Raw genomic sequence first — 14,628 nt, forward strand, 5'->3', positions numbered from 1 at the left:
CACTGTTTACACTGTTAAGAAGCAGCAGGTCAGTCAGTGAGCGACTGACCGAACGAGCTCGGATCTCACTGTGTACGTCTCTGAGCGAATGAGCGGGGCGGGGGGCAGAGGGCGGAGCCCCGGGGCCTGTCTGTGTGTCCGCCATCCGGGAGCGCGCACACAGACACACACGCACACACACACACACACACACACACACACACACACATTCACCCGCTCGCAGTATTTCATGACGGACTGATACGATGATGATGATTTAAAAAATGAACGTGAACGTGACGTTCATCATATGAAAACTGATTCGTTAACTTCAACGTTCGCGAAAAATATGCGCAACATGCACTGTACAGGGAGCCACTGCAGAGGGGCTGAAGAGCCGCACGCGGCTCCGGAGCCGCAGGTTGCCGATCACTGCATTAGGTAAATCAATCAATCAATGCAATTTTATTTGTATAGCCCATATACACAAATCACAATTTGTCTCATAGGGCTTTAAAAAAGTGTGACATCCTCTGCCCTTAACCCTCAACAAGAGTAAGGAAAAACTACTAAAAAAACTTTTAACAGGGTAAAAAGAATGTAGAAACCTCTGAGAGGGATACATGTGAGGGATCCCTCTCCCAGGACGGACAGAAGTGCAATAGATGTCACGTGTAAAGGAGAACATCAGAAAGATAAGGGAATTTGCAGCATTGATTAGGAAAAACATTTTGAAACATAACTGAAGGTCAATGAATTGATTGATTATTGTGAGTATTGATCGAGTATCTGAGTAGACATATTGTATATCATGCTGTCTTGTTGTAATCATAGTCTATGGTCAGCAGCCACGGTCATGATCCACTATCAAGATCGGATGCCACTATAGTCTACAGTCATGTGTTTGATAAATGTATTTAAGTATCCTACATTGTCTTTTTATCATGCATTAATGTGTACATTGAATGCCTGTAAGATCTTCATTAAATATCAATCATTCATTATAATTCATAAAATCAATAATTATTATGTTATCATAACTCAGCTGTCAGATAATTGGAAAAAGTGTATTGTTTTTCACAGTATTTACAGTAATTGAGTAGACATGAAGCAGCATAAGATGGAAATACTTAAGGTTCCCTCATATTTGTACTTGTACTTCAGTAAATGTTCTTAGTTAGGTGGCACCACTGTCTTCCTGAAACAACATCCTTATCTGTGGAAACTAATGAAGAAAAGACATTCAGCATCAATTGATCTGAAGGAGACTCTGATGTTTTGGCTGGAGGAAGTAAAGTTCTTGAAGAGCTAAGGTTGGCTACATCTCATTTTTATCTCCATTTGATAGATAAGGCCAAAGCTAGTAGTAAATGAATCTCGAAGATTATTAATAATAATAATAACAACAATAATCTTACAAGGAGGAGCCGTGTTCAGCTTAATGCACAGTGACAGAAGACAATCAGTTTTTGTGTTTCCTTTTAGGCTATGAGTCACAAAAAAGGAATTGGATACAATTCAAGTTGATTCAGCTCAGTAGTAATATTCACTGCTCCAAAAGATTAAGGGAGCACTTCACAAACAGGATCACATTGAACAAAATATTCATGTTGAGGGGGATCTCCTCCCAGACCTGGATCAGGGCATCAGTTACTGCAACTCCTGGACAGTCTGTGGTTTACTTGATGGCACAGGACACACGATACATAACAACCAAGAAGTTCTCAATCAAATTCAGGCCTGGGGAACGTGAGGGTCAGTCAATTGCATCAATGCAGGAACTATCTACACACTCTGGCCACATGAGTCTGTGCATTGTCCTGCCCTATGGAGGAACCCAGGGCCCACTGCAGCAGCGTAAAGTCTAACAATCGCACTGAGGATTCCATCCTGGTGCCCGACTCCTGGTATCTCCTCCATGCTCTTTAGACTTTGCTGAGAGACACAGTCAACTCAAATTCTTGCGATGCCACGCATATACAGTGCCTTGCATAAGTATTCACCCCCTTTGGACTTTTCTACATTTTGTCATGGTATAACCACAGATTAAAATTTATTTCATCGTGAGTTTATGTAATGGACCAACACAAAATAGTGCATCATTTGGAAGTGGGGGGAAATATTACATGGATTTCACAATTATTTACAAATAAAAACCTGAAAAGTGTTGAGTGCATATGTATTCACCCCCTTTACTGTGAAACCCCTAACAAAGATCTGGTGCGACCAATTGCATTCACAAGTCACATTTGCAAGTCACATAATTAGTAAATAGGGTCCACCTGTCTGCAATTTAATCTCAGTATAAATACACCTGTTCTGTGACGGACTCAGAGTTTGTTGGAGATCATTACTGAACAAACAGCATCATGAAGACCAAGGAGCTCACCAAATAGGTCAGGGATAAAGTTGTGGAGAAATATGAAGCAGGGTTAGGTTATAAAAAAATATCCAGAGCTTTGAACATCTCTCTGAGCACCATAAAATCCATCATAAGAAAATGGAAAGAATATGGCACAACCGCAAACCTACCAAGAGGAGGCCGTCCACCCAAACTGAAGAGTCGGACAAGGAGAAAATTAATCAGAGAAGCAACCAGGAGGCCCATGGTTACTCTGGAGGAGTTGCAGAGATCCACAGCTGAGGTGGGAGAATCTGTCCACAGGACAACTATTAGTCGTCTACTCCACAAATCTGGCCTTTATGGAAGAGTGGCAAGAAGAAAGCCATTGTTGAAAGGGATCCATAAAAAATCCCGTTTGGAGTTTGCCAGAAGCCATGTGGGAGACACAGCAAACATGAAGAAGGTGCTCTGGTCAGATGAGACCAAAATTGAACTTTTTGGCCTCAATGCAAAACGCTATGTGTGGCGAAAACCCAACACTGCCCATCACCCTGAGCACACCATCCCAACAGTGAAACATGGTGGTGGTAGCATCATGCTGTGGGGATGCTTCTCTTCAGCAGGTACAGGGAAACTGGTCAGAATAGAGGGAAAGATGGATGGAGCCAAATACAGGGAAATCCTTGAAGAAAATCTGATGCAGTATGCAAAAGACTTGAGACTGGGGCGGAGGTTCATCTTCCAGCAGGACAATGACCCTAAACATACAGCCAGAGCTACAAAGGAATGGTTTGGATTAAAGAATGTTAATGTCTTAAAATGGTTCAGTCAAAGCCCAGACCTCAATCCAATAGAGAATCTATGGCAAGACTTGAAGATTGCGGTTCACAGACGGTCTCCATCCAATCTGACTGAGCTTCATCTTTTTTGCCAAGAAGAATGGACAAACCTTTCCATCTCTAGATGTGCAAAGCTGGTAGAGACATACCCCAAAAGACTTGCAGCTGTAATTGCAGCGAAAGGGGGTTCTACCAAGTATTGACACAGGGGGGTGAATACTTATGCACCCAACAGATGTCAACTTTTTTGTTCTCATTATTGTTTGTGTCACAATAAAATTTATTTTGCACCTCCAAAGTACTATGCATGTTTTGTTGATCAAACGGGAAAAAGTTTATTTAAGTCTATTTGAATTCCAGTTAGTAACAGTACATAATGGGAAAAAGTCCAAGGGGGGTGAATACTTATGCAAGGCACTGTATGGGCCATCCTGGAGGAGAAGGACAATATCACATCACCTCCATCATCAAGAAGGCCCAGCAGAGGATGTTCTTCCTGCGGCAACTGAGGAAATTCAACATGCCGCGGAAAGTGACGGTTGAGTTCTACACAGCCATCATTGAGTCCATCCTCACCGCATCTATCACCGTCTGGTTCGCTGCCTCCACTGCCAAGGACAGGGGCAGACTGCAGCGGATCATTCGGTCAGCTGAGAAGGTCATCGGCTGTGACCTGCCGGCTCTCGTAGACCTGTTCCACTCCAGGACCAGTAGGAGAGCACGCAAGATCATTGCTGATCCTTCCCATCCCGGTCACAACCTGTTCCAGAGACTCCCGTCCGGAAAAAGGTTCCGGGCCATCAGGACTAAAACCTCACGTCACCTGAACAGTTTTTTTCCCATGGCAGTGGGGCTCACAAACAAGCCCCCTGCATCACACTGACTCTGCTGACCCCCCCCCCCCCCCCCCCCCCGCACATAATTTATAACTCTATATTATTGGCATTATCACCAATCTCTGCACCTTAGAACCGCACGCAACTGTCTTACTGTATATATTGTTGTTTGATATTGTTGTTGTTTTTATATTGTTGTTTTTATATTGTTGTTTGTACAGTGCACAAACCACACCAAGGCAATGTCCTGTATGTGCCAATATACATGGCAATGGCTGATGTGCGACCTGATTGGGTGCTATCATGCTATCAATTACAAAAATAGTGCAAAACTAAAGAAAAATCCAACAGGAAGGATAAGGAGAGAGAAATGATCTGTAACAATCCCTTGCAAACCAATCCCTTTTGGGGTTTGTCTTGCTGTTACCTCTACAACCACTTGTTGTTACTTTTAATTTGCACCAAAGCAGGTGAAATTGGTCGCTTCTTAAATGGAGTTTGCTGTTCACGAAGTTCAATTGACTTGGAGTTATACTGTGATGAATAAGTGTTCCGTTTTCTTTTTTGAGCTGTGTATAACGCATAATCTTTTCATGAAACTTTACAATTATGTTAATCGGTTGTGGAGCAGTGACACTTGATATTTTGGGTTTCTTGATTTAGTCTTGTCTCTGTTGTCATAAGCTGGCGACCTGTTCATGCTGTATACCACCTCCTGTACCTTTAAATATCTTTATCCAAAAAGCTTCTCCTCTGGGAGATATTCCCCTTCTCTCCTAAATTGTACTAGGTACTTATTCCATTGAGTGTTCAGATTCCGTAAATACCACTTATCATCATTCTGTTCTCTGATGAAGATGACTTTTGATTAGATGGGATAAACCAAAAGGAACCGCGTGGCTCACATTATTGAATTCCCTGCTTGTTACATGAGTAACTGATCATAACTAAACAATAAATCATCTCAACGGCCACTTACGATAATAATATTTGTGTCCACGCGCTTTTGCTTGTCGTCGTTGTGATGATGTCACACATACGATGCTTCTGATGGGGTTTGTCCTCATGACGTCACGAACGTCTGCGCTCTGACCCTGTGTTGTAGAGAAGAGGCGGCGCGTCGGAAAGATACAGGATAGCAAGAAGCTAGCAGGTGTGATCCCAACCTGGAGGTGTGCAGCGACGCTCCCCGGCTCAAGGCTAACGCGTTACGTCTTCAGGTGTCTCTGAAGTGATTCCCGTCGGACGGAACAGCTGCAAGCCCCTGTTTACACGAGTCAGCGCTCTGGCCTCGACAACTCGGCTAACAGTAGCTAGCATCAGGCCCCGCTAGTGCTAGCCGCGGAGCTTACGTTCCCGTTACCAAAAGCAAAACAAGGTAAGAGGGGGGAAACTCGTTGTATCGCCTGTCTCCCACAGACTTACAGCACAAATATGTGGTTTGCTCCGCTGGCCGGTCAGCCACAGTGTTCTCCTTCTTTAAAATGTGTTTTCGCTAGCTCTATGCTAACCGATTCGAGCTCAACAACTAACCCAAATGACGGCCGTTGAGTTATTTGGTTGTAGTGGGGTGTCTCCTCGTTAAAGAAGTAGGCGGTGTTTGTTTTGTATTTTATTGATTAGCTTGAGGTGCTTAAAGTACATTTTATAGTAGCTATGTGGATTCGTTTGGCTAAATATCGGAATTATTAGCTAACTAGTTAGCAGGAGGTTCCTAGCGAGGCGAGAAAGTAAACATTAGGCTATGTGAGGAGAAATGTCAGCTCCTGTCATCTCCAAGCGACCAGTCGGGCTAGACATTATAGAATCTGTCATGTTTTCGCTCTCACTGTGTTATTGTTGAATCAAGCCGAGCTGGCTTAAGCCAACCCTTCTCCTCTCTGCATCCCGCGCTGGTTGTTTACAGTGAAGGAGGAACTGTCAGAGGAAGCCCCTCTGTCCTATAAGCCTAAACCCATACCGGCTGCTGCTTTCAGCCATTCAGTTTTTGTCCAAGTATAAACTATCCTGTACACTAGACCTCTCAGCCCCAAATTCACCTACCACACTGTGGCAACAGAAGAGACGATTTCAGAAATATCTGCTAGTGTGCCATGAATTCCCATCACACTTTGCAATCCAGCACTTTAGTTCCTTTTTCTTAGCAGGCCTCAAGTCCGAGAATATAGCATAACATATGTATCCATGATTATAAAAGTCATAACTATTATGAGAGTTTAATCAATTATTGATGGAAATAAATGTCTGTTGTTAGATCACTTGTGAGTTGAATTAAGCATGAGCCTGAGGTTGAAAAATATTGTTTTGACTGGATATAAATTGTTGTTCTGTAGTCACTAGAAAGACCACAACATTACTTGTACTAGGTCATGAGGAGAGCAGGCGCCCCTGGAACTTTCCCATGATCACTGCTCTGCACACATACACACACTCTAGCCTTGTTAACATGTGAGATTATTTTATTTTTTTACTCATAATGTAAATATTTCTTGTCGTTCGTGCTACCTTCTCCATCCTGACCCACTGTGCTGTTTTCTTTTGTTGGTAGGAATGAGTAATGACTTCTGTGGTAGTGTCAGACGGTGGAGGGAACCTAGTGGAGTATGTCACCGTCATAGAAGAGCCCCAGCAGGTGAGTCCACTCCATACATCTTAACAGCTCCAGGCAGATAAGCACAAAACCAGGTTAGAAAGAGTAGTGAGAAAGGGGAGAAGTTAACAGTACAGTGAACGCGGCTCTGTTCTCTTGTGATGTACCAAAATTGAAGAGTTCTTCAAACCAGTTGTGCTCAATTTAGATGGAGCCTTAAGTAATGTGATTATTTACCTTGTAAACAATAATAATGTTTACCTACTATATTCAATATCAAACTTAAAGCTGTCCACTTGTGATCGAATCTCTTAGGATGGATGTTAATACCCAGTCTGAACAGGGCCTGAGATTTAAATATACGTCTGAAGGAAACCACATACTGCTCATCACCTGCTCAATACCATCCAATCAGTGAAGGGCGGTGGTGGCAGAACACTGTGAAGGGGGTTTTCAGCAGCAGGAATAGGGGCAATTGTCAGGGTTAAGGAAAAGCTTATTGAAGGGAAGTACAGTGAATTCCTTAATGAAAACCTCAGGCAGGGCCAAAGACTCCCCTTCCAACGGGACACCTATCCTGAGCTAATAGCAGAGAAAACTCAGGAGCAGGTTAGAGACAGAGATGTGAATGTGCTCAAGTGGCACAGCCAGAGCCCTGAAATCAAACATCTGTTCAGAAATCTGAAAATAACTGTTTTCAGTCCCCATCCAAACGGACAGAGCCCAAGAGCATCTGCAGAGAAGAATGGCAAAAACAAATCTCCAAATCCAGTGCTTTTAAAGTTTTAAGAGTCATACTCAAGATTTGAGGCTGTATTAACTGCAAAAAGTGCTATAGCTTAACATTAAATAAAGGCCTTGCATAATTAACTCAGTTACTTGGGAGGGTTTCTCCAGAAGACGTTTATTCATTACTTCTGTGAGGTGTATTTTTGTTGAGTACTGCCAACATGTTGACATCACTAAATATATATATATATATTTTTTTGTCTGTTTCAAAACTGTGTTCAGTGTGAGCAGCATCCTGTTGAGGAGGAGGAGGAAGAGGTGGTGCAGCAGGAGATAGAGGCGGTGATCGTGGAGGGTGGCGAGGAGGTGGAGGAAGATGTGGATGAGGAGGAGGGCGTGGTGCTGCAGGATGAGGGCTGTCCAGCTGTGATTGTGGAGGAGATGCCCAGTGCCCAGGTGGAGGAGTGCTACTCAGCTCAGGTCCTGGTGTATGACGATGAAACATATTTGATGCAGGATGTGGCTGATGAGCAGGAGGTGGTCACTGAGGTGTCTGAGACTGGTGAGTGGGTTGAATTTTTGTAATGTGAAGTTTGCTAAATAGTGGGTTGATTTATGGGTATTTGTTGGAATTCTTCTGTGGGGTTGGAATGGGATGTATTCTAACTTTTTTACATATGCTAGAGACATTCATGCTACAAATTCTGTCGATTAATTCCACTTCCATTCACACACATTTAATTTACCCTCCAGCTCCAGTTATTATTTCCAGCCCCAAACGCTGTCAAAATGAAAAACAGTAAGAACTGTTCCTGGCTGCTTGTGTTCCTTCTAATAAGATTATAATGCTGGAAGTGAATCTATTGATTGTCCAGAGTGAACACAACGAGAAGCAAGTTTATAAGACTGAGTCATTTTCTCTGTTTTAGTAACACACATCCAGCAAAGCCATTTCAAATACAAACCTTGTGATCACCACACTTTCTGACATGTCTCTTGTGTAGGATGCAAAACACATGTTGAATTTGAGCCTGTTAAATATTGTTTGTGTTTTTTCTGACCGTGGTGCTAAATTTAAATTTTTAAAACAGTTCCAGGGCCTGAACAGTAACAGAACCGGCACATTTTCTTGAAAAATACACAACAAACTCAAAATGATGGTTTATGATCAGCCTTTTATTGCTATGGCAAATTGGATATTGAAATGTAACATACTAGCTGTTAACAGTTTAAAGTATACTTAACTTAAATATACAAATATGAGTAAGCACACAACTCTTTGCAAATGTATAAAAATAACAGTTTCAGTGTAATACAGGAATATACTCCATCTCCAAACTCGTTATCAGTTCTCTCTCTACCGTTGTGGCGTGGGGCGGCCACACTACTGATGCTTGTTCCTCTCTTTACACTGAATTGTTTACAATCATTAGATCAACGTGTTGGTGTCATAATCTTTTTTGTGAAATACAGCCACACTTTGGACCGTTTAGCTTTTTTGCATTTTGTTGTAAGTAAGATTTAATGATCTTCATCAGACTCAAACAAAACTCAGTTCCTACTCCATCCACATCCGTGCAGGAGAAGTCTCTGGTAGACACAAGCTCCTCATTTTGTCCTTGCTGCATCATTCATGCATGGTTTCATTACCATGTTCTGTGTCATATCAACTCTCCCATTTAAGAATGCAGACACTATCCAAATTACCAAAAAAGTTTACAGTGAACTTTTTCGATATGTAACATAAAGCCTTGTCATATATATTTTTGTGGCTATAAATAATCAATGACAGAATTAGCTGGATCTCCTTTTGCCGAACATAGTCTTGCATAAGCCTTGCAAGACTATTAAGTCTTGCATAAGCCTTGTGTCATTAGCTTTAGTTTTTCTAGTATAATGATAATATTAATGCTATATATTAAATTCAGCTCCAGGTCTGAAAATAAACTGCATATGACTGTCTGAAATCTGCAAAAGCTTAGAATTGTTTCATACTCGTCTACATTTGCAGTGCTTCACACAGAAATTCTTTCTTTGCACTTCAACTGCTACTGTTGTGTATTACAGCAGTACAGCGCCCCCGGCTGGCTGGAATTATGCCTGACCCTTTAGACTAGATCACAGGAAACAGGAAGGGAGGAACACATTGTCACTACAAACCCAAAACAAGGAAGTAAACATTTCAAAGTAGCTGAGGTTGGAGCACTGCATTGCTGGGTGTCTTTGTTTCATTTTCACACCAGAACCAGTCAATTTCTCTTACTAGTTGTCTCAGGTCTGGTCTTACTGTCTCCTCAGTGAGTGTGCTGTGTGCTGACAAAGGTTTGTGTGTTTCTTTTCTCAGTGGAGATGTCAGGTCATGACATGGTGTGTTTTGACAAAACGTTTGAAGCAGCAGAAGCTCTTCTTCACATGGAGTCTCCTGGAGGACTCCACAGTGAACGCAACACAGGTAAACACACAGCCAGTAACACACAGGAGTCTGAGCTGCAATGAGTGTTTTTTTTTTTTTGTTGATGTATATTATAGGAATGAGGATTTAACAGGTAGATAAGTTCAGATCTGTTCAAAGCTTTATCTAACACCTCTAATATGAATCAGGCTGAGTACATCAGGGTTCATCACTGTACACCGTCTATTGTCCTAATTCATCCAGTTAATAGATGTAATAAAGATAAAATATGTCTCATTGGCTGTATGAAAAATAAAATTTGTGGACACGTGCATTTGAATAAGCAATCTGAAAAGAACTATCTGTTATGGCGAATATCTCGTGTCCTGCGAGGTAGTAAATGGTAAATGGCTTTGCATTTATATAGCGCTTTTCTAGTCTGATGATGACGACTCAAAGCGCTTTACAGTACAGTTTTACATTCACCCTTTCACACACATTCATACAGTGCATCTATCCCAGCACTTTGTTATTCTATGGGGGGCGATTCAGGGTTCAGCATCTTGCCCAAGGACACTTCGGCATGCAGATGGGTCAGACTGGGGATCGAACCGCCGACCTTCAGGTTGGAGGACAATCACTCTACCCCTCAGCCACAGCCGCCCTTAGTAGTAGTTTATGACTATGAGACTTGTGCTGATATTTAATGTGAAGATCTGCTGTCATGGATCTCTCTCTTATACACATAAAAAGAAACACTTCTACGTCAGTATTTACAGGTCTCGTGGCTTTTCAGCAATGTTAATAATAATAAAAACCCAGATACAATGTCCATATCAGAGGTAATAGTGTGACTGTTGTTTGACCCCAGCAGAGGATGTGATGATGGAGACGGTGGTGGAGGTGTCAACAGAGTGTGGGCCCATAGAGGAGGAGTCCTTCCCGATCCCTCCTGACTGTGAACCTGCTGCCAAGAAGAAGAGAGGAAGTCAGTATCCCTGCTACACACAGGCACCATTCTAACCTGCAGTTGTGTTCAGCTCTGAGATGATCACGTCACACCTGACATTAGACAATGTCTCCACATGAACAAAACAGTGAACACAACTCAGTGGGATAGTTAAATAACATAAAAGATGATAATTTGTATGTCACTGTTAATAGTATGGCATTGTCCACAGATAATTATTATAGTTTATTTTCTGGATTCAATGTGAGGGGGGACCCAACAGAGATAAAACTGAATATTTTTTCCCTGTTATAAATAGTTATTGTTTAGATAATTCATCGCGTCTGTAATTATTCTACAATAACATTCATGAGATTAAAGACAAAGCCATAAATTCATAAACCAGCGTGTTATAATTTCTGGGTATTGTTTTCACCACTGTCCCTGTTTGTTTGTTTTGAATGTAGGTGGACGTAAGCCAAGGTCACACCAGCCTGCCTCCAATGGCTCCTTTGACTTGGGGATCAAGAAGAGACAGAGGGAGGGCAAAGGTTGGTATCAGCTCTGTGTGTGAAGTTGACAGCCTGCGGCATTCTGACTGCTGGTCTAAATTCTCTCAGGAGATGTCTATGTTATAAAATGGAGTTGGAAATAAAAGAACGTGTGAGAAACCTTGAATGCACACAATTCCATTCAATCTGTCCTGGCAGGTTATGGGGTTGTACATCATTTTGCTGTCATGCACTAGATACTCAAAGTGAGAGGTATACAGAGACGGCAAGTGCCTACCTACTAAGAACTGCACTTCTCTCACAGAAACGGGCACAGCAAAATTATGACGATGACCATAAAGATGGATATTTTGCTGCTTTTAGAGAGAGAGAGACAGAGGGGGAGAGGGAGAAAGTTAGTGTGAGTGAGTGAAAATATCACCTGTGGTTGTTTAAGTGCTTTCAGTCTCTCCCTATGTTCAGCTCACACCTTGATTTTCTCTTTTATTGGTGATAGTTTGACATAACCAGGCCTGAAAACCGACCCAAGGAAAAACATTGTTCCCTTTAATTCACTTGTTACTAATCACTGAAAGCATCTTTAAGGTGCAGTTAGCCTGTGTGAGCCTTTTTCTACAGTTTTCCTCTGACCATCAATGTAGTTATAATAACTACAGTATATGTTGTGGAGCTTCAGAAGTTCATGTGGCTGTGCTTTGTGTCCTCCAGGCAACACCACCTATCTGTGGGAGTTCCTGCTGGAGCTGCTGCAGGATAAAAACACCTGTCCCCGCTACATTAAGTGGATGCAGAGAGAGAAGGGAATCTTCAAGCTAGTCGACTCCAAGGCCGTGTCCAAACTTTGGGGGAAACACAAGAACAAGCCCGACATGAACTACGAGACCATGGGCCGAGCCCTGAGGTTACACTTTATTCTACACAAATGCCTCATAGTGCTGAATGCTGTTTCTCCTGTCACTCGTAATAACTCAGCTTTGATGTGTGTGTGTATGTATTTAGGTATTACTACCAGCGTGGCATCCTGGCAAAGGTGGAGGGTCAGCGTCTGGCCTACCAGTTCAAAGATATGCCTAAGAATATTCGTGTGATTGACGAGGAGGATGGCGAAGAGTTGGAAGACAGCGAGGGCGTGGCCCAGCACCCGGCTCACCAGCAGGGCCCTGCCCACTCCACTGCTGCCATCCCGACCCAGCAGACCTATGTCACTGTCATCCCCAGCAATGCCACCACAAGGTATGAGAAGTCTATTTGGCTTTCACATGTGTTCATACCACATATTGAATCTGATTAGCTCAGAGTTGATCTGTAAAACTGGTTTATTTTGTTTATATTACTCAAACTACAATTTAGCAGCCAAGAAGTGATTTTAATTAATTGATATAGCCCAGTTCGTCATGTGTAGGTATCAACCCTTTACTTGTTATTACATTAGAATATCAAAATAAATACTCCATTCTCCATCAAAACTTCAAATAATATTAACCTGTCAGTACAGATGTATTGGGTTTAACCTGAAACTTCACTGAAATTTACTTGCTGTTGTATTCGATGCGAAGACTGAGGACACATGTATATCTTTGAGCTTAGCTTTTCATATTTCTTCCTTACTCTTGCTGAGGGTTAAGGCCAGCGGATGTCTCACTGTTAAGCTCTATGAGACAAACTGATTTGTGAATTTGGGCTATACAGATACAATTTTATCGATTTAAATTATCAGAAGGAAATGCTTAACATGATTGTGTTTAAAGTTCAGCCAAGAGATAATTGATCTTGTCATTTAGCCAGTAAGAAATGTACTGATGACTGATATGGTGTAATCTTCTCTGCCCTGTGCCTCCTCCTACAGACCTTTCAGAACCATGCCAGTGGTCATGACCAACTCTCTAGGTCAGGTGACGTTAAACTCCTCGTCCATTCTCACCACCACCACAGGAGTCCCAGTAAGTGTAGCGAACACCTCCGCCAGCACTCCCCCCAAACTGGTGATCCAGGCTCTGCCCACCATGCTATCCACCGGCTCCAAAGCAGGAGAGAAGATCACCATCATCACCATCCCGGCCAACCAGCTCGCATCGCTCTTGCAGGCCAATTCTACGGGCCAGCTCACGCAGCTCATCCAGGCCAAACATCTGGCCACACAGCTAACGCAGCAGGTCACCACAAAGCCTGCAGCCGGCACTGCACCTACGATTCAAGTAATCGCTGGCCGGTCAGCACCACAGCTCATCCTGGCCAAACCAGCAGCTGTGGCTCAGCGATTGCCTCAGCTCCAGGTGAGCCAGCCTCACCCCGCCCTGGTGAAGATCCCCACTCAGCCCCTGAAACCCACCGACTGTCAGCCTGAGGCAGCACAATCAGAAGTAATAGTAGTAGAGGTGCCGCGCCCCTCCAGCCCACCAACAGCATCAGGAAAAAACCCGTCATCCTGAGGGGGTGGTAGTACAGGAAATGACTGTGGACGCTGCCGTGGAGGTGCAGGGCACAGCCCACACCTCCCCCGCCTCAGAGCAGAGCTGCTCTCTCATTGGCTCTCAGACTTTCAGCCTATTGTTGGTTTCCAAGGAGACTGAAGCCACAAAGGATTAAAGGGACTGTTGTAAACACACTCACACAGGTGGTTCAGAGCTCAGAAAACATGGGCAGCCTTAGATTGTACATGAAAAGCTCCTTTTGTAATCAAACCTAATATAAAAGCCCAATGAGACTTTGTTGTAAACAAAAATGTAAAAAGCATTTTTTGATACTCAGCAGGTATGTAACAGTACATGTGTAGATTGACTTCATCTCTCTCTTTCCTCTTTTTTCAGTCTAATTGTTTGTCTGCAGAATTCTGTTACTCCACAGCACTGTCACCTTCTCCCAACGTACAGCATCTTTTTCTACTGGTCATCAAAAGAGAGTAAAAAGGATGTCTGCATGGAGATGGAAGAACTTAATGGTGTGCTCCACATTAGAAGTATGATATACTATTTTTCTTGTACTATCAATGTATTGAAGTAGATTTTACTTAATATGTGTATTATAAAAGAAGACAAATGTTAATTGTAACTGTCTGAAGTTGTTTTATTGAGCCATCTGAAAAGTGACATGTTCCCAAGTCTATTTAAAGACACTTTGCAGCTGTATGAACTCATTACCCTGCACTGGTCAGTCCACACAGGCACTGTGCTGCTGGGAATGAGCAGGTCTCAAGTCACTTCTATGGCCCTGTTCAGGCCTGGTATTATCTATCCTGAGACCTCAGATCAGTGTTTAGTTCTGACTGTCCGTTTACACCTATGTGTTTCTAGTGACCACTGTGATTAGACCTCACTTCCCCGCGCTATATCCAAATAGAGATGCACATCATATCTGTTCACAAAGAACACATGATGTTGTTTTAGCCAATCTGAGGATACAGATATATGTAAGATCTGAAGGGAACCACAAATACTTACCTTCACTAATCAGAACAGAAA

The 14,628-nt window shown here is 42.7% G+C and overlaps 1 protein-coding gene across 2 annotated transcripts; it reads left to right on the plus strand.

The window, feature by feature from the left end:
* Positions 1–5,071: 5,071 nt before the first annotated feature.
* On the plus strand, positions 5,072–14,212 carry elf2a (E74-like factor 2a (ets domain transcription factor)). Of its 2 annotated transcripts, none has more exons than XM_053429251.1 (9): positions 5,072–5,376; positions 6,547–6,630; positions 7,600–7,879; positions 9,662–9,769; positions 10,581–10,697; positions 11,126–11,209; positions 11,879–12,071; positions 12,170–12,403; positions 13,017–14,212. In XM_053429251.1, the coding sequence occupies exons 2-9, from the start codon at positions 6,556–6,558 to the stop codon at positions 13,597–13,599; spliced, it is 1,674 nt and encodes a 557-aa protein (XP_053285226.1). In that variant the 5' UTR covers positions 5,072–5,376; positions 6,547–6,555; the 3' UTR covers positions 13,600–14,212. The 2 variants fall into 2 exon arrangements, with proteins under 2 accessions (XP_053285226.1, XP_053285227.1); XM_053429252.1 differs by having other exon boundaries at positions 10,584–10,697.
* Positions 14,213–14,628: the final 416 nt, after the last annotated feature.

Source organism: Pleuronectes platessa, chromosome 8 (assembly GCF_947347685.1).
Source record: "Pleuronectes platessa chromosome 8, fPlePla1.1, whole genome shotgun sequence".
Classification (NCBI taxonomy): Eukaryota; Metazoa; Chordata; class Actinopteri; order Pleuronectiformes; family Pleuronectidae; genus Pleuronectes; species Pleuronectes platessa.

Coding starts and splice junctions, on each gene's coding strand:
- elf2a (XM_053429251.1), top strand. CDS start 6,556: ATGACTTCTGTGGTAGTGTCAGACGGTGGAGGGAACCTAGTGGAGTAT. Junction 10,698..11,125: donor TGCCAAGAAGAAGAGAGGAA/GTCAGTATCCCT, acceptor TTTTGAATGTAG/GTGGACGTAAGCCAAGGTCA. Junction 12,072..12,169: donor ACCATGGGCCGAGCCCTGAG/GTTACACTTTAT, acceptor GTATGTATTTAG/GTATTACTACCAGCGTGGCA.